Source organism: Genypterus blacodes, unplaced genomic scaffold (assembly GCF_046128005.1).
Source record: "Genypterus blacodes isolate CSIRO-AG114 ecotype Tasmania unplaced genomic scaffold, CSIRO-AGI_Gbla_v1 ptg000233l_1, whole genome shotgun sequence".
In the NCBI taxonomy this organism is placed as follows: domain Eukaryota; kingdom Metazoa; phylum Chordata; class Actinopteri; order Ophidiiformes; family Ophidiidae; genus Genypterus; species Genypterus blacodes.
Window position 1 is genome coordinate 217,846 of NW_027467031.1, and position 21,070 is coordinate 238,915.

At 43.2% G+C, this 21,070-nt stretch overlaps 4 protein-coding genes and 1 non-coding gene across 5 annotated transcripts; 2 read left to right on the forward strand and 3 right to left on the reverse strand.

Moving 5' to 3' along the window:
• The first annotated feature begins 4,404 nt into the window (after window positions 1-4,404).
• Window positions 4,405-9,325, forward strand: adgrf3b (adhesion G protein-coupled receptor F3b). The gene is made up of 9 exons (XM_076170869.1): window positions 4,405-4,483; window positions 4,614-4,856; window positions 5,487-5,539; window positions 5,630-5,818; window positions 6,081-7,382; window positions 7,849-7,890; window positions 8,057-8,086; window positions 8,172-8,226; window positions 9,019-9,325. The coding sequence occupies exons 1-8, from the start codon at window positions 4,405-4,407 to the stop codon at window positions 8,217-8,219; spliced, it is 1,986 nt and encodes a 661-aa protein (XP_076026984.1). The 3' UTR covers window positions 8,220-8,226; window positions 9,019-9,325.
• Window positions 9,326-9,644: 319 nt separating this feature from the next.
• On the reverse strand, window positions 9,645-13,631 carry mep1a.2 (meprin A, alpha (PABA peptide hydrolase), tandem duplicate 2). Its single transcript, XM_076170871.1, has 12 exons — window positions 13,535-13,631; window positions 13,398-13,435; window positions 13,247-13,322; window positions 13,038-13,155; window positions 12,735-12,910; window positions 12,438-12,659; window positions 12,106-12,252; window positions 11,734-11,949; window positions 11,089-11,535; window positions 10,787-10,957; window positions 10,364-10,547; window positions 9,645-9,795 (listed from the first exon to the last, which is right to left on the reverse strand). Exons 1-12 carry the CDS (start codon window positions 13,629-13,631, stop codon window positions 9,645-9,647), a joined length of 2,043 nt encoding a protein of 680 aa, XP_076026986.1.
• A 1,364-nt stretch (window positions 13,632-14,995) lies between these two features.
• Window positions 14,996-17,866, reverse strand: mep1a.1 (meprin A, alpha (PABA peptide hydrolase), tandem duplicate 1). The gene is made up of 13 exons (XM_076170872.1): window positions 17,813-17,866; window positions 17,675-17,699; window positions 17,556-17,594; window positions 17,415-17,455; window positions 17,247-17,322; window positions 17,041-17,158; window positions 16,772-16,947; window positions 16,460-16,681; window positions 16,220-16,366; window positions 15,925-16,140; window positions 15,377-15,838; window positions 15,112-15,285; window positions 14,996-15,024 (listed from the first exon to the last, which is right to left on the reverse strand). Exons 1-13 carry the CDS (start codon window positions 17,864-17,866, stop codon window positions 14,996-14,998), a joined length of 1,779 nt encoding a protein of 592 aa, XP_076026987.1.
• Window positions 17,867-19,159: 1,293 nt separating this feature from the next.
• trnas-gcu (transfer RNA serine (anticodon GCU)) lies at window positions 19,160-19,241 on the forward strand. Its single transcript has one exon. It is a non-coding gene; the product is annotated as a tRNA-Ser (tRNA).
• A 232-nt stretch (window positions 19,242-19,473) lies between these two features.
• On the reverse strand, window positions 19,474-21,036 carry LOC143016491 (protein FAM177B). The gene is made up of 5 exons (XM_076170857.1): window positions 20,773-21,036; window positions 20,320-20,469; window positions 20,181-20,235; window positions 19,989-20,086; window positions 19,474-19,838 (listed from the first exon to the last, which is right to left on the reverse strand). The coding sequence occupies exons 1-5, from the start codon at window positions 20,788-20,790 to the stop codon at window positions 19,656-19,658; spliced, it is 504 nt and encodes a 167-aa protein (XP_076026972.1). The 5' UTR covers window positions 20,791-21,036; the 3' UTR covers window positions 19,474-19,655.
• Window positions 21,037-21,070: the final 34 nt, after the last annotated feature.

Below are 21,070 nucleotides of genomic sequence, written 5' to 3' on the forward strand. Positions count from 1 at the left end.
CAAACAAACCACAAGCCCTGATTTAACCTGAGCCAACGTATCACAAAACAAGGTAACATTCTAAACTACCATTGAGTAGAGCTCTCAACAATGGTGGGAATAGGTCGGTCCTACAAGATAGCAGCTTTTATGAGCAACTTTCTCGAACGACATGCGGCTGTAAAGCAGTTGTTCATATTATGTACCTCTCTTCTGGTTTCGGCTGGTGCCCTGACGACAAGTTGTGGTTTCAGTAGATGCCTGCGACCTCCTGAAGGAGAATGCTTCATTTGGTAGACAAATGTCCATGGAAAGTTGAGCGGCTGCGTCCCTGCGCTAATGAGCCCAGCTGGTCGGGAAACAAGCCATGAATGCAAATGGTCTCTCAACACAAAGCCAGATGTCGCCTGAACACATCACCCCCCCACCACCACCACCACCACCACCACCACGCACACACGTAAACTCTAGCATCCAGCCTAATCCAGTCTTACTGGGAGATGTGCTCAATCACATTGGACATAAACCTGATGTCAACCTGCTGCAGAATCTATAGGGACCTGGCTGAGAATCTTACACGATTAATCCTCTTCTCTCTGGACAATCCAGTCTAATACAGAGGTGAGAAAGCTCTTTTTCAATGCAATATGTTTGGCTTTAATGACATTATCAGAAGAGAATACAGCTACTGTACAACTACAACAGAATACAACCATGGAACTCTAGTAGCCCTCACTGTAGTGCAGGGACTATTAAGGTGGACGGGAATCTATGAGAGTTTTGATTATAACACAAGCAAGTGCTAAGAGAGAGAGCAGTGGAAGAGATAATTATTATGCCTGAATTTTACTTTATTACTTTATCATAAGGTAAGATAAGATACACCTTTGTTAGTCCAACACGGGGAAATTTTCAGTGTTACAGCAGCAAGTAAAGAGTCAAAAACAAATATCTTACCAATATAAACACATGCAATAGAAACATAGGGAAAATATACAAATATACAAATTATACACATTCCAGCAATATCATTCAGCGTGTTAGATTAGAAGGCCCTGGTGACACCCTAAATTCTCCAGGTTTCCAGTCCCGTCTCTTGAATCTAAAACATATGGATTGTGTTGCATCTGAGCATAATATCTCTTTGGAAAACGTCGCTCTTGTTAATGTAAAAAAGGAAAACGAAATGTGGTAGTCTTGTGGTTTGTTCTTTATTGCCTCTTTCTTCGTCTGACAATTGTGCCTCGTTGTTCCTGTGATTAAGACGGGTCAAATTTGAAGAGGAGCCACACTGTTCCCAGAGTTTATTAAGTCAGCAATGTGAACTGAATTGTATTGCGATTTATACTGAATGAAATTCTCCTTCCTCCTACTGCATGTTTTAGTCTTATAATAGCTAATTTTTGTTGATCCGCTGTCTGAGGAGTTGCAAATATATGATAGATATATAGCCAAATATAGACATCAATGCATGACCAAACCTACCCACGTTCCCACCAACATGTACAAACAATAACATCATATTCATTAAGGGCTGTCGTCTTGGATTACATTGCTGCTGTTCACAGTCCCAGTCCCAGTTGAAGTGTTTTTGTGTCTCTGCTCTGTCCATGCACGCGTACGTATACCTCTGGTGAGCGTAGACGTTATAAGGTTAGCCATGCTGCTCACCCAGTGCAGCCCGATTGCAGCAAAGGCCAAAGGGCAGAAAAGCACAACAGCAAAAAAGAAATGAGGTGAGAGTGGACTGTGGGCTGTGGTGGTAGTAGCAACCAATGTGCGGTTCAGGGCAAAACCTTCAACCGGCAGACTGTTGTTTGTGTCACACACGGAAGTGAAAAGTAAAAGAGAATACATTTGAATAATTTCCCATAGTCTGTACAAGAGAGCCATTCAAAAACATTCAAAAAAGATGTCCTGTGTCTCGATCCTCAAGGAGACGCAACCTATGGCAGCCAAGCCCAGGCTGGAACTTTGCAGGAATCTTTCCCTGTTAGTTTGATAAACAAATGGTTTATGTGTTTGTTTTCTTCATCCCACTAGATCAAAATGTGTTCCAGGGTTATTCTACTTCTGCTTGGAGCTGCGTTCATCAGCCATCAGGTATTGATTCTGATGGACTCATACTCATATGTGCCTTGAATATATTCAAATGTAGTCTACATAATATCAAGTTTGTGTTTGCCTTAATTTGTTTCTTTTATAAATGCATGTATTCATGTTTAATTCATTTAAACCCAGTACACAAGTGTTATGATTTTCTTGATATTATTTGATATTAATTGGGCCTGTCCTTGCATTGCAGGTCCTTGCACAAGGTAAGACCACAGGGAAACGTCCATAAAATATCACCTGGATGTTTGTTACCCTAGAAGACTTCCATTACATCCATTACAACAACATTAAAGAACAGTATTGTTTTTTTGCTTTTATTGGATCTTGTAGTGGAAAGGGGGACAGAAACATTGTAGAATTGGGACTGTAAAGATCCATTCCATTTTCTGACGTCGTGAAAATGGGCTTGGAAACATTGAAGTAACTAATTTGCAGTGCAATTGTTTTTGTAGAGGAGGTCTTCCTAGCTGAGCTGATGGTGGAAAGTAACATCACGCTGGACTCTCTGGTCCTCCTGTCAATTCTGAATACAACCGAAGGAATACAAGTGGTTGACGCGGCTGGAACGTCACACGATGTGAACATTATCGATTCCAATCTTATAGCAGGTATTGTGCTGGAACATGTTGTTTCTTCATCTTAATTTCAGTTCAGTTCTTTAATAAAAACAAGTGGGGGGGTGTCATGTTTGTGTCCTACAGAGATGAATGGAAAGGATGGAAGAATGGAAATAGGCTTCTGTAAAACATCCTTCCATTACACAATTTAACGATTCCATTTCACTTTCCAGAGTGTCTGATTGTTGGACAATCGGTCTCTTGCAACTGCTCTGAAGGGTTAATTTGGACAAATGACGTGTGCTACCAACATGGTTGTTGTCGAGAGGAAACTTGCCTCGCTGACGTGGTCTCCTTCTCGCCCATCTGCATTCCCAAAATCTCAGGTAACTGACCTGAAACCCAATTCAATATTTACCCATCACTACATAAGAACTCATTTGAATTTCTCCTTGCTTTTGTCATTTATGTACCAGTATTGTCTCTGATATTATGATCTATTCACGATTTAATAGTTTACATTGTTTCAAGACATGGGAATTATCTGAATGAATGGTAAAACAAATTGTGTTCCCAATCAACACAGTTCGATTGAATGGATCAGTTACACTGAGTGGAAGCACCTGGGATACCACCAAAACTTTCCAGGTACATCACACTTTTAAGCTTTTACTGACTTACGGTAGTTCTATTTCTTAACGCACCTCTGACATATTTTTAATTCATTTCCATATTTATATGATAATGTATAGAGAAATTATATAAATCTTCCATATTCATTTTGCACATAATTCAGGTACTTTTACATCAATGTCCTCAAGATTGACATTAAATTATATCATTCTCTTTTCCTCATCAGCTTACAACCGAATTAGAAAAACTAAATGGCTTTGCGGGCATTAACGTTACAGGTGAAAGGTATTGTATTGTATTGTTCTTCTTGCTCTTCACTATGACGTTGTGCTTCATACAATAGTGTGAATGAAAAGTTCCTATGAAGTTCCAATAAAAGGACATTTATCACAGATAAGGACTGATGTTTCCATTAACCAATTATCTTTTGCTCTACCTTTCCAAATCAATAAGGGAGGGTAACACCATTGCTGACTTTGAGGTAGATGTCAATGTCGCCTTTGAGACGAATAAACTTCAAATGTATGTGACAAACCTGGAAATGTTACTCGGAGCTACAATGCTGGTAGACACTTCAGGTCAGTATGTTTGACACCTTTCAATTATTCCTTCTTTCATCACATCAGTGCCTCTCTGAAAGCAGCAATCAGTATTCAGTGAGCTGCATTCAATTACCAACTAAACTTCAGTACAATACGCCACATTGTTTACTAAACAGACGCTCCAAAACACCCCACAGGGCCACGACAATGATGAGCAGTCAGCCAACGGTCTCTAACCATCTATTCCTCACCTAACACACTCGACATAAAACCGATTTACAGCTCCGCAAAGCTAATACACAACTAAATACACAACCAGAGCAATAAAACCCTGATGGTTTTATTGCTCTGGACTGGTAATAAATGGACTGGCAATAAACTGGCACTGCCGCCCTGTATATGTTCCTTTGTTGCCCTCTCAAACAGGACTGGTTACAATTGAGGGCCCAACATCAAAATTGTGTTATCAAGCTGTGCCAACACTGAAATGCAAATTCAGAGAGCTATCAGACAGTATGATATGGACCTTAAGCAGACCTTTTCAGCACTTTCAGCTCAACACTGGTAGTGTGGTGAATATGCACGGCTCCTGTGGCACAGTGGATTTCCCTTCGTGCGATAGTATCACACTCCAGAAAGTGACAGGCATATGGGAAGGCAAGTATGGAGCTTTCACAATGACAAATATGTGTTTTTGCATCTGCGATTAATGTTTTTTCAAACTGTGGGGAAAGAGTTTGAGCCCATTTCAGATGTAAAGTTAACGTGATCTTCACATGTGTTGCAGGCTTATATGAGTGTCGATTCACCAGTGGGTCAATCACACACACAGCCAGGTCCATGCTGACGGTGGCGCTACTGCCCGATGAGATCACCCTGACAATCGATCCTCTGACAGCAGACTGTTCGGAAAAAACGAGCGCCGATTTTATTAACGTGGTTGCCGTTGCCACCATCTTGAACAGCACCGAGGATTTTCGGGTCACAGGGTTCTACAGAGAACAGGATATGGGTCTGCTGACTCCAGAACGTAAGAGAAGAATACAAATCTCTCCCTTCCTTCCTTCTTTTCTCTTTTCCTCCAATAAGCTACAGTGCAAACACATTCTGAACAAAACGAGTATAGATGGTTTGATCTTCTTATATTCAAAATAGCACAATATTTACATTTATTTACGTCAACATTGTGTGTCATCGTTGCGTGGATGTGACGTGAATGGAATGAAGTGACTGAGAATTATATCTGTCTTCCTTCTAAGATTCCAATGGGAACCTGCTCTACACCATTGAAGCTTCCATCAGCTGCACAACGTCCCCGGACGCCCATTACGTCCAGATTGAATTTAAAAACAGCATGGAACAAGTGAAAAGAGCAAGAGTGGAAATTCCAACAGTTTACGGTACCTGCATTTCCAACATATTATAAACTAAGAACAAAGGCCACATTTGTAAATACACGTTTTGTATCGTCTCCTCTTGATGAATACATTTATCACTTGTTGTTGTTGTTTAGTTGGCGCACCATTTTGCAGCGCCGAGGTGTTGAACGGCCAAGAATGGCCAAAGACCCCAAATAAAGACACTGTGATCAATCGTACGTGCGAGGCAGGCAGGACTGGCTATAAAATGCGCAGTTGTACATCAGGTGCTTGGTTGCCAGTGTTCTCTAGCTGCGTCAATGAAGAGCTGGCTCTTGTTCTGGATGCAGCAGAGGTCAGTGGGTGAAATATTTCAGTCAAATGTGGGAATGTATTTTGTACTTTTTGTGTGAAGTCACAATACTTTTTTGTTCTGGCTTTCTAGAATTTCAAGAAGGGACTTGGGGCTACGCAGGAGGTGGCTATGACCATATTTGCAAACCTTGCGAACAACTCCAACGCTCCACTCTCGGAAACAGAAGATGACATGGCCGACCTGACTGCATCCATTGATGTTCTAAATGTGATGGCCGGTGCATCGAAGAATGTAGTCCTGCAGGAAGGAATCTTGCCTGTGAGACCCATGGATTGCTTTTATTTTAGTGTATTCACCACACCTACAGCACATGCAGCCTAATACCATATTTTAAATACATTTGAATAACGCATCATTCATCACCCATGAAGTAAGGAAACCGAGTCAACGGCTAATCTGATGTTGGAAACTTGGTTGGTTTTATTAGAGAATGTTCTAAAATTTTGAATAACTGAATGGCTTTTAAAAAATGAACACCTGCACTGGAAGGCTGACATCCATTTCTTATCTTTTGTTTTAGAACTTAGTTGATGCAGCAAGCACTATGCTCAATCAGAGCTGGGCTGCAGTCAACACCTCCGTCATAGAGGGCATGTCATCTAATTACCTGGTCTCTCTGGAGGGCCTGGTGAAGCACATCCATGTCAACACTAGCAGCGGATTGATCTCTGAAAACCTAGACCTGCAATTCTGCTCAGAAGCCGTCTGTAACATGACTGTGTTTGACATCAATGTGAATCTGAACAGATCGACGGGAACTGTCAAAACTGTCGCCGTGAAAAATATAATGGACAAATTAAGAAACAACTATCGCAAGACGGAGCCCACCAGCCTCTTACTGTCGGCCACGCTAGTAGGCAACAATGATTCATCTATTCATATCAGTCTGGACTTTCCCACACTAGACGAAGAAGAGAAAAAGGCCTACTGCGTCTTCTTTAACACCACTATAGGGGATTTTTCGGATGACGGCTGCTATTCAAGTACCGCAGAGCCGAACCGCACCGTCTGCATATGCAGCCATCTGACTTCGTTCTCTGTCCTCATGTCCAAGAATGCCGATGTCCTGCCATTTCTAGATGAGATCACATATGTGGGACTGGGTGTGTCCCTCTGCTCCTTAGTGGTTCTCCTCATCATTGAGTCTCTTGTGTGGACAGCCGTAGTGAAGAGCAACCTCTCGCACTTCCGCCACACGTCTCTGGTGAACATCTCCCTTTGTCTCTTGCTGGCTAACTGCTGCTTTTTGGCCTCTTCCTTTCCTGACAAAATCTCTGCAACCATGTGCCTCAGTTTTACCTTACTTAAGCATTTCTTCTATCTGGCCATGTTCTGCTGGATGCTGTGCTTGAGTGTCATGCTCGTCCACCAGCTCATCTTTGTCTTCAGCCCATTGAGGAAAAGGGTCTTCATGTTCCTCTCCAGCATCGTAGGCTACATTGTCCCAATCCTAATGGTGGGGTCCAGCTTTGTGTATTACAAATACACTGACCAGCCCTATCACAAGAAGGAAACATGCTGGCTGACCTTTAACGGACTCCTTGATGGCTCCCTGCATGCCTTCATCCTCCCTATGGGCGCAATTGTTTTCACAAACATGTTCTCCATGGGTGTCGTCATTTTAACTCTGGTGAAGACCTCAATCCCTGAAGGCGGCAACGCTGACAAGGAGACGGCCAAAAGTGTCCTTAAGGTGGTAATTTTTCTAACCCCAGTGTTTGGAGTCACATGGGCCTTTGGGTTCATTATGCTTCTTTTGGATGATGACAGTCCCATGCGGCCCTTTTTTGTCTACGCTTTCACCATCCTCAATTCCTTCCAGGTATTTTGAAACAAACACACCAAACACAATTATGGTCAATGACATTTTTGAATGTGCACTACCAACATGTTCCTATTGGATGGAACACAACCTTACACATGAGCAATGGTGAAACTGTGTTCAAGCAATAACAAGCAATATTTGCAGGTGGACACCACAGTGAGATTAATAAACAACACTAATAGAACAAACACATGTAAGGCACAGATCATGGAGCACAGATTTCCCTCCACTCGTTACTTCAACTTTCACTAATTATGTAGATTCTTCACTGTGTTCAGCAGCAAAATCAAGAATTGGCGAGGCACACATTGCTCAGGATAGATTCCATCGCAAACATGGACTATCCAGTTGTCCACATAAATAAATAATGGCGAATTTTCTGTACATGACATTCACAGACAAAAGTTGAAACATTTAACATTTAAATGTGTTACATTGTCTTTCATGCCTCATTTCTTTTCAGGGCTTACTCATTTTGCTGACGGCCTGTTTTGCAGAGCAGAAGGTGAGTTTAGCCACTTTATCATCATTTAATGTTTGTTTTGGTTTGTGTTGTTTGTATTCACTGACGGGTTTCCTGTGATCAAGAACAGAGTCATGCTTTGAAACCATTTTAAACTATTAATAATCACTTTAATGACATTACCCTTGTCTTTTGCTTTTAATAACAGGTCCGGGAGGAACTGTTCAAGATCATAATGGTGGGTTTACAATTTGTTCTATCCAAAAATAATGGGAAAAGTGCCTTAATTAATTAATCATTTAATCATTTGGATGTTTTATCAGGGGCCGAACAGTGATGCCAAGAAAAATCCCGCCTCAAAAGGCAAATGAAGATGAGGTCAGTTTATGTTTTATGTATGTTGTGTTTTGTCATCTGTATTCTTGTGTCCATGAAACTAAAATCGACTCATATTCAGACATAATCCAGAGCGTGAGACATGGGATTGTGACAATTTAAACTGGCAAAGAGAACGTGTTAAGATGTGGTCAAAACCCACAAGATCACCTACAACTGTGTAAAACACAGAGGAGATTGTTGGTCTGGAACAGTGGGCGGATCTATAGTATGCAGAGGAAACGCTTAAAGTGATAAGTCACAGCTGGTTTGTCAGATGTGGTTGAGTTTGAGGCGATGATCAGCAGTGTGTCTGGATGTTTGTGTCTGAGTCGGACAGGTAAGTTCTTATTTCCCCGTCAGTAGATTCCCCGGTTTGTTCCTTTGTAGTGATCAGGTGTGGCATATCTCAGGTGTGTCTGAGCTACACACTCACCAGTCAGCTCTCATCTGCCCAGAAATGGGACACAGGTCAGAAACATCTGGATCTGAGTTAAGTCACACCCCATTATCGGAGTTACGTGCACGAGTAGCTTCATCAAGATTGGCGCCTTAGATTGTCAAATAGATCCCAAAAGAAATTCCTGCATCCTGATCTGGATCTGCCCCAAAGATTCTGTTTACACTTCTCCAGCATCAAGAAGCCAGATCAAACCCCACGAGTGACATCCAGATACAAGACGCGTGAAATGACTGCATGTACACGGGATCTGATGAAGCGTTCCCACCTGCTGACATCATCTCATTCAATCTCTGAGATACTCTCCTCTAAACTTGTGCATCTTTTCATTTCAGGATGGGAGTGTGAGAGAGAGGGGAAGCTGCAACTAGCACACAAATGCACCTAAACATAAAGAGTCTGAAAGAGAACCCGTCTGAGTTTGCACAAGTTTGTTTCTAGAAGGCTGCAAACAATACTTAGAAAATGTATATTTAACTGATAAACAACCAATGTAGTTCTTAGTACTAGCACTTACTCTATCATTATCACCAACTGAGTGTGAAAAACCATTTTGTTGTTCTGCAAATCCCCAAATATGATTGTAAACGCTGATTGTACAGTAGAACAAAATATATTTTTAAAAAAGTGAGATTTGATTTCAAAGTTTTGCTGCAATTATTGTAAATGTTTTCATAGTTATCAAAATTGGAATGTGTGTTATGTGTGTAATTATTATACATATATAAATATATATAGCATGTACCTTAAATATTTAATGAAATAAAGGACGAGAGACACTTTTTTATATTTTTTTCATTTCGATCAGATTACATATGATCACATTTGTCATGCAAACAAATAATACTTATTATAATGTTAGTTTGTTTGTCTGTGATACTTTCACTGCAAGCTTTAATGGCTAGTTCAGGTCAAACAGAGGTTTTACTGAATTCTTTGTGTGGACATCTAAAGTGTGTTTTCATCTGGGTTTTCTGATGATAGAGATGAAGGCCAGTGTCACAGCTACACTTCCAACCGCACCTCCGACCAGAACAGCCACGATGTTTCCATTCATGTGTGCATGCTGACACCTCTCGCCGGTGTAATAGGAGGTCGAGCTTGAAGCGCACCTGAGAAGCAGCAGACAAAAACACACACCTTTATTATCATAGGAAGTATTTCATGAAGCAGATGAAACCTCATTGAGCGTTTGTGTTTCCACGGTCTAAAAGGGAAACAATAGTCATGAGCAACAATGCACAACAATGCACAAATGACTAGTGTTCTAATTGTGACAGGGAACACGAGAAGGCTGAACTGACAGTGACTCAGCTCTCTGCACGCTGTCTGTCTCATCTGACTCCACATACCAGACAGCAGGCTGACGGGGAGCCCCGTAACCTAATACATGTTCTATTCATACATTCAGACACGTGACACATGACGCGCCTGTGTTTAAAGGAATAGTTCGCCAGAAACTGAAGGTTTTCCCTTAAGGACTCACCGTCAGGTCGGTCAAAGTGACACATCATGAGGTAATGCATGAATGAACAATAGAGCCTTAATGCTTTTGTTGGTGATTCAGAACACACTTACTAGGAAACTGAAATGTTTTGTATTATTCCCAGTCTGAGTATCATTCCAGTACATTACCCCACTCCTGCACACACACACACACACACACACACACACACACACCTGCATATGTTTTGACCATCCACACACACGCCGCCGTTCAGGCAGAAATCCGGATGACAGGCAGCGCTGCGTTTTACGATCTTTGGTTTCATCTCCACGTCCTCCATTGGCTTTTGCTCTGTGACGTCCTCGCTAGGCGTGGCCGGTTTGACAGGCACCTCTGTCTTGATCAGCTGAGTCAAATCTCACGGAACAAAGTGGAGGAAACAACGTTAGGGGAACATTTTGTCCTGAGCATTGATTACCAGGAGAAACTCCCTGGAAATCAACAATGGGTGAACTTTTTCTTGGCAAGATTAATGGCAGAAAATAAATGGCAATCTTCAAATCTGATGTGTTATACTACTATATACTTTATATGAATGCTATTATATACAATGTCCAGTGTTCCACTATTAGCATCGGATATTTCACGATTCTCACCACTGAGGTCGGCAGTAACTATGAGGTCATCGTTCTTGAGGAAACTCCTCCTCTGTAGCTGTTTGTGGGACATGAAGATGCTCCAGCCATAATCTGCACCACGGTAGCACTGGCAGGTCTCGTCCCAGGTTGCTGAGGCGATTGTTGGTTTGATCCAGGGAGCTTTTGCAGCTAAGGGGGAATTAATAAATGAATGTATTTGCCATTACTTTTAAACAGGCATCTCTTAATATATGGAGAGCATGGGGTCGTTTCTTACTGGCTCTGTCTTAAAGTATCCAGCCATGTGTTCTCTTTCCTACCTGTGGTAAAGCTTCTTGTTGAGGACATCCTCTGTTTCACATCAGGGTCTTGGTCCATGGCAGCAATAGTCACTTGCCTGTTTGCTGCTGGCCACTCCAACACGCCATCATTCTCTCCACTGCAGAGGTGAAAGGTCATAGCCACATAGTCACTGTAATCGGGTCTTTGCCCATTGGGGTAAACACTGACACCGAAGGAGTAGCCCTCTGTGTTGTAGAAACACTTGCTTCTGACCGCGATGCCCGCAGGTGTGGAGGCAAGAACCTTGGTGAAGTTGTTGATTTGCCAGACGGCACTGGGGCAAACTGTATCAGTAAGTGTGATGTCGTCGATTAAGACAGCGCCAGAGGAATCGATCGATCCTTTGATGCCCTGGAAGAAATAACGGAACTTCTCTGTGACCTTCAGAGTCACAAGTGCTATTTGCCAGGCGTCATCCCCATCACCTGGAAGACAGAAGGTGAGAACGTGGTGAATATGAGCAGTAAACATTGCAGTGGGATTTGAAAGAGCCTCCATCAGGAACAAGGATCACATTTAAAGTTGCATTCATCAATATTGGTCACTAGAGGGCAGCAAAACACAACCCAACCCTGATAACTGCACAGCACTCATACTAACATACATATTCATAACAGACGTGCCTGTGATGGAGTGAATCTTCCTGACACTACGAACATTCCCTGTGCCGTCATCGGTTCTGATCCATATCACCAGTTTGTCCCCTGGCGCCCCCGTCATCTTGTAGAAGAACTGCAGGCACTGCTCGCCTCTCTTGGGATACAGGATGCGTGACTCCAGCAGGGCGCTGCTTCCTGTCAGGCCTTTGGACGTGTCAAACTTCATGAAGTAACCAGTATCTGCAAACACACAGACATACATATAGAATCCTTGTCTCTTGTCACATTATCACATTCATCATCATTTCAGCAGTGTGTGTGTGTGTGTGTGTGTGTGTGTGTGTGTGTGTGTGTGTGTGTGTGTGTGTGTGTGTGTGTGTGTGTGTGTGTGTGTACCTCTGCAGCGCCCTGCCAGAGTGTGATCTATGTCACCCGGAGAGCTCAGAGTCTGGATCCAGTCTGCATGGTCTTCCTCGTTCTGGATCATTCCACATATGTTGATCAGCTCAAAGGAACACTGGTCCAGGAGTGTGTGGGTGTTCGCTGCAAAAGCAATAATTCGGTATTAGTTCATTATTTATTTGAATGTTTTTTGTTTATTAGGGTTTCTTCTAAACTAAATAATGTAATTATTTTATTTGGGAATGTAAAAGTGATCATCAATGGTCAGAAACTACAGGAGCCCACTGTCCTTGCACAGGTGTGGGATGTGAACCTGCAGCACTCACCGCAGTCATACATGCGGTTGAGCCTGGTGATGTCCACCGCACTGAAATCTTGCCTCTGGCCGATGATCTCGTTGAAATAGGGTATGGTGGCGGTGATGGTGGGGACGCTCTCATTCTTGTTGAAAGACTTTGGCCTGTAGTGCATGATGGACTCGTAGTCGTACGGTGTGTTGAGATCCGTGATGAAGTCATCCTCGTACTTTTTGAAATTGTGTTCCATTCCTAGAAGCAAGAAGGTATTGATTCACTTACTTATTTTATTGCATTATTATCTATAATATTCATATTACAACCAACCTTCTGTAATCTGGTCCCACCAGATCTTGACATAGTCGTCTCTATCAGAGCGAGACTGTTCGTGGTAAAAGCCTAGAGCGTGAAGGAGCTCGTGCTCCACGATGGCTTTGGTGTCGCACCGAGCTCCGATTGACACTTGCTGTCCAACGCCATCATCTCCAACAAAGGACCAGCATCTGAAGCATTAGGAGGGGAAACTCAAATCAGTCCACAGTAGCGCTGACAGCTGATATTGCTGAATAATTGTTTTGAGTCGGCGGCCGTGTGAAGTTGAGCAACAGTCTGTGGCCTTCTGCAGCTCACCCAGACAGTTTATTGAAGGAGAGGTAGCTGCTCTCTCCCTCGTAGGGTTTGAAGTCCACACAGGATCTTAAACGGTACTCCTCAAAAGCCTGGAGGATCACACCTTTTGCATTCAGATCTGGAGCAATGGAAATACAAATCTAAATCAGCACATGTTCTATTCAGTAAGGTATTCAGAAAAGGAATGAGTGCTATTATGCGTATTGTACCCAAAGAATCTGTTAAGATGTAAGCGATGGGAAACTTCCATCTTCTTTTTTCATCGAGGATTGCATTTCTCTTAGGCTGCAAGAAGCATTGGAGGTGTTGGAACACTGTCATACTTTACCGAGAAGGAGATCGGTGTATCAATATACTTACATCACCAGCGATGTCTCCCTCAAACAGGTGTCCTAACCCTAAAACATGGAAATACATCAAGTATACAGGTGTAACAGGCATCAGAGCATATGATCATATCACACATATCAAGAGTAGAAAGAGTATGTATACCATACCTTTATTGATTTCAGGTATGTCATCCCTTAGTTCACCTGCATCTGCATCTCCATTACCACCTGCAGGTTCCACAGGTAAATGTTCAACTGATATCATTCAGGTGTTAGAAATGCAGAGTTTGCATTGTGTTCATGCAAAGATTTAAGTTAAGAACAAACCGTAAAGTGTTGGAACAGCTTGGACCTGGAAGATACATAAATAAAAAAGGAACTGCTTAGATTAAACCTTCTACAGCTTCAACAACAGATCAGCTCAAATGAAAAACCTCCTTTACCTTCAAAAGCACCAAAAGTCCAATCAAAGCAGCGAGCGTGTTGATCATGTTGTCATTCAAACAGAGATGTGTTCCTCTGACACGAGCGTAAACATTTCCAGAGACGCAAACGCCAGAGCGGAACTTTGATCAGATGTTAATTTAATGAGTAACAGGCGTTTCACATGTGAGCTCAGCATCTCACAAGTCTGGAAACAAAGGCAGGACAGTAAAGTGTCGACCTTGAACACAGGGAACAGGAAGGTTGAAGTACGAGCTGATATGAGAGCCATTAAAATGTTCTTCTGTTATTTAGGCATTTCAGTTTTATGCTCTAGTTTCGTCCCATCAGCCAAACACACACAGGGGCAGTGAACCTAACAACCAATATTTACTGTGTATATACTGAAGAGTGTCGTAAAAACACAAAGCTCAAAATTGCCGACATCTGCGCTTTCTCATACATTCACGATTTGACGTTTCCAACAGAGAGGCTGAAACGTTTTGTTCCTAGATTCCTGCAATTAATAAACCTTTTTTCTGCTTATTCTGTGTGTTTCCACATTCGTTATTGTCCCAAGAATAATTTCTTTTAAGAAATCAAGGTTTTACATGGAGGAGTAAACAGCGAGCAGACGTTTGGCCTCTGTCTGAATGACTTTTGACCGTCTCCTACAAAACAAGATTACGTGGCTTAAGTGCTGTTGAAGCAGTTTATTTAATACCACAGTATTTGATAAAGTCATGTATTACTCTCTCTTATCTTATTAATACTCTGCTGTAAACTGTTGATGCAACATTATGTTCCAGGATTAAAGTGTCACTCAAGGGTAAACAAGTGCCTGGAAGAACGAATGAAGTATGAAGGGCCTCCTCCATTAGAATGACATCTTTGTTCCATAATGATGACAGACTTAAGAAATGTAGAGTTATTTGTTTATTGCTACATATCATAAACAAACATTTAATACAAAAATCACATTTTAATAAACTACTGGTGCAGTTATGTTGCCACAGCAGTAATCGGCCGTTCATCCTTTCTTCTTCCTTCCTTCTTCTTGTTCTCGATCGCAGCCAAACTGTGCATCTAATTATAAAAAAACAAAAAACAAACAGACCATCAGCTGATTATTATCACAACCACAGACAGTTCAGTTCTAAACAAACATCTTACCGGCTTCATCGCTCCTTTGGCGGTGGGTTAGGGTTAGGTTGTTTTGATGAGGGATGTTATATCTGCGAACACAACACAGTTTTACAGCTCATATCTGCTTTGGACGTGACTTTCATTATTCAACGCTTCACCAAACACAGACCACTAACCGTCAAAGTCGATGAGGATAATGAGTTCGTCGTTCTTGAGGTAATTTCGCCGCCTGAGGTCAAAGTGTTTGACAAAGTTCCTCCAGCCCCAGGATGGTCCTCTGAAGCAGTTACAGGCGGAGTCAAACTTCCCCACCACGCTGGGATCTTCCCAATGGTACTTCCCATCGGTCACTAGGAGACGCAAAGCAGACAGAGGAACAACCTGGATCTTCACTACATTCAGAGCTGTTCAGTATATGTTGTTCTTAGTTACTACACTTACTCTTCGTGTCCGTCGTGAGGCTGCGGGCCGTGGACATCCTCAGCGTGGCGTCCGGGTCTTGGTCCATTACCACCAGGGTTGCCTGTCGGTTTAATGCCGGCCACTTCATCACCGCATCATTCTCCCCGCTGGCCAGGTGGAAGTACAGCCCTGCGTAGTTGCCAGTGAAGTCGCTGTAAGATGACACAGGTAATACACGGACGCCGTAAGCGTAACCTTCTGGGCTGTAGAATCGAGGGCTGTCGATGGTGGTGGTGGTGTCGGCCGTCTCCATGATCTTAGAGAAGTTCTGGATCCTCCACACGGCGTTTGGGCAGCGCGTTTCTGTCAGGCTGATGTCGTCGATGTAGATGCCACCAGCGGATGCAGAGGGGTCGCCGCGCACGGCCTGGAAAGCATAACGGAACTTCACCCCGACTTCCAGAGGGACATGGGCGATCTTCCACGTGTGGTCGGAATCAGCTGAGCAAGGGACAAAAGGTAAATCCTTAAGAAAGAAAGAAATGTTCTAACGGAGAGACAGATGAAGGGAATGTTGCAAAATGTACCGTTAAAGGTGTGTAGTTTCTTCATTTTGCGAACAGTTCCTGTGCTGTCATCCAACTTGGCCCAGATCACCAGCCTGTCCTTGGGGTTTCCAGTCATCTTGTAGAAGAACTGAAGACACTGCAACTTCCTCTTCGGGTAGAGGGTCCGTGACTCCAGCAGTGCAGACTCCTGAGCTTTCCCAGTCATGGTGCTGAAGTGCATGAAGTAACCAGCATCTAAACAGAAACATCAGACCAAATCCTTCCATAACGTCCGTACACAACACGACACTTTCACTTTGCAACTGTCACTGACCTCTGCATTGTCCGAGGAGCGTATGATCCTCTGAGCCCACGTTGCCTTTAACGTGGACCCAGTCGCCGTCATCAGTGGAGGCCTGGATCATGCCGCAGATGCTGGCGTACTCAAAGGCGCACTGGTCCAGCAGGGTCAGAGGTCCGGCTGGAGAGAGGAAGCACGAAGATCAGAAGGAGGACTTGATAATGAACTCTGTCCCCCACCCCCAACACAGTTTGCAAGGCACTGTCTACTTACAACAGTTGTACATCCGATTGAGCCTCAGAATGTCCATCCGACTGAAGTCAAGGTACTGGCCGATGATGTTGATGAACTCTGGGATCTTGGTGGTGACGGTGGGGATGGTGGCGTTCTTGTTGAAGGCGAAGGGCCGATAATGCATGAGGGACTCATAGTCATACGGTGTGTTTTGATCTGTGATGTACTCGTCGTTGTATTTGTTGAAGTTGTGCTCCATGCCTGCTCAGAATGAACACACTCACTCAGTATCTGACTATTTTGGTTACAAGTATCCCCCCCCCGAAAAGCAAATGACTACACACACTGCACCTGGTGTGACCTGCTCCAGCCAGATGTCTACGTAATCGTCTCTGTCTGTGCGGGACTGTTCATGGTAAAAGCCCAAGGCGTGAAGTAGCTCGTGTTCGATTATGGCCTTATGGTCACAGCCGGACCCCAGGGACAGAATCTGACCCGTCTGCTGGTCGCCGACGCTGGAGAAGCACCTAAGGGCAGAGGAAGACGTGGATTTAAAGCTGCGATTGGGACAACGCGGGATCGATGACGGTTGAGGGAGGTGAGGAAGAATACACTCATACCCTCCTCTCTTTACAAATCGGATGAAGGTCTTCTCCCCCTCGTAGGGCTTGAAGTCAACGCAAGATTTCAGCCGATACATTTCAAACGCCTGGTGGATGCAGCCCTTAGCGTTCAGATCTGAGAGGCGAATGGAACGATCACGACGCAGCATTAAGAACACAGAACATCCTAGATTAATATTGGGAAATTATTAGAAGAATCTTACCCAAGTCATCACCCAGAATGTAAGGGATGGGAAACTTCCACCTGTACGTTGTGTTGCTCAATGCATTCCGTCCTTCCTGCATAAAAGTGGCGTTTAACACATTGACTTTTACTTCAATCTCATCCATCAACCAATGATGGAAACGAAGGAAAATCATTTAAGACTCACCGGCATTAGAATGTCGCCTTCGATCAGTTGGGCATCTGAACCTGCAGCACCAGAGCAAACAACAAATCCAGTTTAAGTCTCAATAGGGCTTTAAAGGTGACATTGCGTATTCAAACACGACTTTGAAAAGTTGTGGTTCACCCAAGAGAGCGTTCTCGTCCTCGCCATGCTCGTACACCTCTGCAAAGGAAGAAGCACATGTGGCTCAGATACTTCATAGTCTAACCGCTACAAAGTTGTTTAACAATTGCTCAACATACCGTGAACTTCTGGGAGAGTGTGTACCTGCAAGAAATATACATCAACTTGTGAAATGGCCACATGACATCACACTCAATACTCTAATAGTAACAGGCCTACACAGGGGGACTCCTTGTTGTAAATCTTAAAATTCTCACCGTGTGTGAAGTGGCCAGAGCCAGGAGTCCGTACAACAACAACACACTCTGCATCGCTGCGTTCAATGAAACGGAGCAAACGCGTCTGCTTTGGTTTAAACATGCACATGGACAATATAAGACCTTTGGCTCTTGATAAGGTTTATGCCACAGGCAAAGAGTAACTTCAGGACCTTGAATTTAAAGTGTTAATGATTGGTAGGATGGTTTATGAAGTTGTTTCTGACTTGACACTAATTTGTGACTTTACATGGACTTGAATGATACCTCACCCAAATCATTAACTATTATACCAAACATTTAAAGATTAGTTTGATACCAAGTTGGGTTGGGACTTCTACATTCAGTTGAATCACTTCATGAATATCTGATGTATGGAACAGGGCAGAGAGTTTGCAGGACGCTTTAGTACAAACCGGTCTACTCCCACCAGGATTTGAACCTGGAACTTCCATCAGGGGCAATGGATGTGTTGCCATATTACACCATAGGAGTTCGTGAGGTTGCTACAGCGCCCTGCAGTGGCCACATGAGGCATGACAGACTCAGAAAATAAGTTTTACCTTCAGACTGTTGTGCGGAGTGATGCTGAAATCAAATGGCAGGTAAAGTGAAACATACAGGACGATTACTGACCTGCTATAAACAAACTATGACAAACTACATATAAATTGCTACATATAATATATATATTTGTTGATCTATGGAGGCAAGGTTTATATTAGTGGTTGAAGGTGCTGAGCTCGGTTTAGTCCATACACTTAATTCACTTTAATTCAGCTGAGTCACGACGCCAGCGGAGACATGCGTCGTTTCACAGATGGGAGGAACGGACATGTTTTGATAAAAGTGCAAATTAATATTTAGATTAATCGTCTGTTTCATACAACGATGATGTAAAACAGTGGGCCACATCCGGCCCGCGGTACAATCGTATCAGGAAATGCATTTCTAGTTGGAATTATACTGCCCCTCAGTGGCGGAATGTGGTACTACATTCTCTGAACTCATTTCTTTTTCGTGTATTTCGTAACTTTGAAGAGACAATAACGTGCATATTTCAATAAATCAATGAATTCCACTTCTTCCAAGTGTTTTTTTCTGGGATAAATGTGCGATTGTGTCACAAAATAATCTCCGTGATTTCATTTCATTTCTCCGGCTTCATTATTTCGCCTTCAGAAACGAGCTACAGTACCAAGACTCAGAGAAACTCCCGTTAAACACTCCTGCGCTTCCTGTTAGCCAGTAATCGAGTGTAGGGGTTGGCATTTAATGAGGACAGTTTACGAAACTCGGTATGCAGTCGGCTTTGATTAGGATTATGTGTTTCCACGGTATCGCAGCGACGAGGTGGCCGAGTGGTTAAGGCGATGGACTGCTAATCCATTGTGCTCTGCACGCGTGGGTTCGAATCCCATCCTCGTCGGAGGGACCACATTTTCCGTTTTCCTTTGGCGATGAAACATTGTGTTTGGAGCGCTGCTGGTTCAGTTCCTACACCACGTTTTCCTTTTTTTCTTTTGGCGATCAAGCACTGTTTTTTATTTCGTGGCGTAAAAAAAGGTGACTCGCAGTTTTACATGTTCTTTTCTTATTTTTGTTTATTACATACAAATCAATGCTTAACAGTGATGAAGCTAGTCATTTGAAGATTGATGTTTTCACCAGTATTTCAATATTGCAGCATCTTTGTTTGGTTTACCTTTTAAATCACAGTAATATGCACAGTGCACATTGATTTGAGAGCAGATCACATCTACAACATGAAGCAATAGTGGATACAAGCGATGTAATGCAGGCTTTGCGTGTCACAATCCCAACATTCCAGTGATCGCTGTAACTAGTCCTCATTTTGATAACCTTTGTTGTGACAGCCTTTATCTGTGTCTTTCTGTTTCTCATCCTGGCTCCCTTGATCACCACCAGCAGGGCTTCCTATTGTTCCTGTAGCTCCATAATGACTGAGGTGAAGTGTCCCCGCTTGGCCGTCCATGACGCTCTCTGTGGCTTGGTTCTGTGTTTTCTGCGAGTGAGAATAATTCATGCCATCCATTATCGACTTGTGTTAGATATGCAAATACCCGCAAGAATACAATTGGTCAAAAAAGGTTCCATAGAATGAGAAACTGTAGCGTTACGGTTACTTTGCTTCTCACTATGAACTCTATGTTACCTTGTTTTGGTCACGGTGATATTCGTCTATGGCATACTGGTATTTGGCTGCCTTAAGTCCGAGCACACCAGCTAGTCTCGCTCCGAGGAAATCACAAGCTGTGGAAACATAGAGACCCACTGAGACTTCCCTGTGTGTCTTTAAGAATGCCTGCAGTTCATTAAGCGTAATTAGGAATGTGACATGACATACTCAGCAGTGAAGTCCGAGCCACTAGCATGGCCACATTCCTCCATGAGAACCGGGCCTGACAAGAAGAGACAACAACAGTACTTATCATGATTGCTACTCAGCCACATGTTCTCACGAAAAAAAAGCTCTAATGACCCACCCTCTGTGCTGGTTCATGGAAGGGGGCCTCCTGCTCTTCCTCTTCACTGTCATCTTCTTCCTCCAGTGTTTCGCCACTGGAGAAGTAGATGATCCTCTTCTGTTTGGACAGGGCAGGACCACCAAACTGTGTTTCCTGGATGTCTGTTCCCTGACAGATAAAGAACAGGTCTTTATGTAAACATTAACCCAAATTAATTTGTCAACCTACCTGACACAATCACATTTTCCACCATGCTGACATTTATATGGAGGTTTAATGTGTGTGCTTGTGTGCGCGTGTGTGTGTGTGTGTGTGTGTGGGTCTCCTAACAGCATTGCAGAGTACATATTTACCAAGAGTTAATTACAAACTACCTGAAACAGAGAGATCGTTTCATTTCAGCGCACACACACTTTAAATTCCACCTTCGTCCTGTTCAACAGCTCCATTCCGGCATTAACAAACACTTACTTCCTGGTGACTGTCCATTCTTCAGTTCAGTTTGTCTTCACTACCCCCCGATGCAACACCAGCAAGTCCTCCTCATCTCACAGCTGTGGGGCCGCTCCAGTCTGTTCTCTGCGACGAGAGAGAGAGACGCCTGTAAGAGAGTAAGACAGGATACAGGATTCAGGATTTAGTCTTGACACCTGACGCCACACACAGCAGAGTAAACCTGGTTACAGACACGCATTCACAGGGATCAAATCAGTTTCACTCTTGGCGTTAGGGGTTGGGTTTGTTGCAGTGGAGAGAAGAATGTGAAGGT

Excerpts from the sequence above, each read along its gene's own strand:
- adgrf3b (XM_076170869.1), top strand. The coding sequence starts at position 4,405 with ATGCACGGCTCCTGTGGCACAGTGGATTTCCCTTCGTGCGATAGTATC. Across the intron at positions 4,484-4,613 it reads AGTGACAGGCATATGGGAAG|GCTTATATGAGTGTCGATTC; the intron begins GCAAGTATGGAG and ends CATGTGTTGCAG. Across the intron at positions 5,540-5,629 it reads TTGTTCTGGATGCAGCAGAG|AATTTCAAGAAGGGACTTGG; the intron begins GTCAGTGGGTGA and ends CTGGCTTTCTAG.
- LOC143016491 (XM_076170857.1), bottom strand. Across the intron at positions 20,087-20,180 it reads GGCTCGGACTTCACTGCTGA|CTTGTGATTTCCTCGGAGCG; the intron begins GTATGTCATGTC and ends ATGTTTCCACAG. Across the intron at positions 19,839-19,988 it reads ATCACCGTGACCAAAACAAG|AAAACACAGAACCAAGCCAC; the intron begins GTAACATAGAGT and ends TCTCACTCGCAG.
- mep1a.2 (XM_076170871.1), bottom strand. The coding sequence starts at position 13,631 with ATGATATCAGTTGAACATTTACCTGTGGAACCTGCAGGTGGTAATGGA. Across the intron at positions 11,536-11,733 it reads GAAGATTCACTCCATCACAG|GTGATGGGGATGACGCCTGG; the intron begins GCACGTCTGTTA and ends TCTGTCTTCCAG. Across the intron at positions 10,548-10,786 it reads AGTTACTGCCGACCTCAGTG|ATTTGACTCAGCTGATCAAG; the intron begins GTGAGAATCGTG and ends TTGTTCCGTGAG.
- mep1a.1 (XM_076170872.1), bottom strand. The coding sequence starts at position 17,866 with ATGCAGAGTGTGTTGTTGTTGTACGGACTCCTGGCTCTGGCCACTTCA. Across the intron at positions 17,323-17,414 it reads AAGGCGACATTCTAATGCCG|GAAGGACGGAATGCATTGAG; the intron begins GTGAGTCTTAAA and ends ACTTTTATGCAG. Across the intron at positions 15,025-15,111 it reads TATCCTCATCGACTTTGACG|ATATAACATCCCTCATCAAA; the intron begins GTTAGTGGTCTG and ends TTGTGTTCGCAG.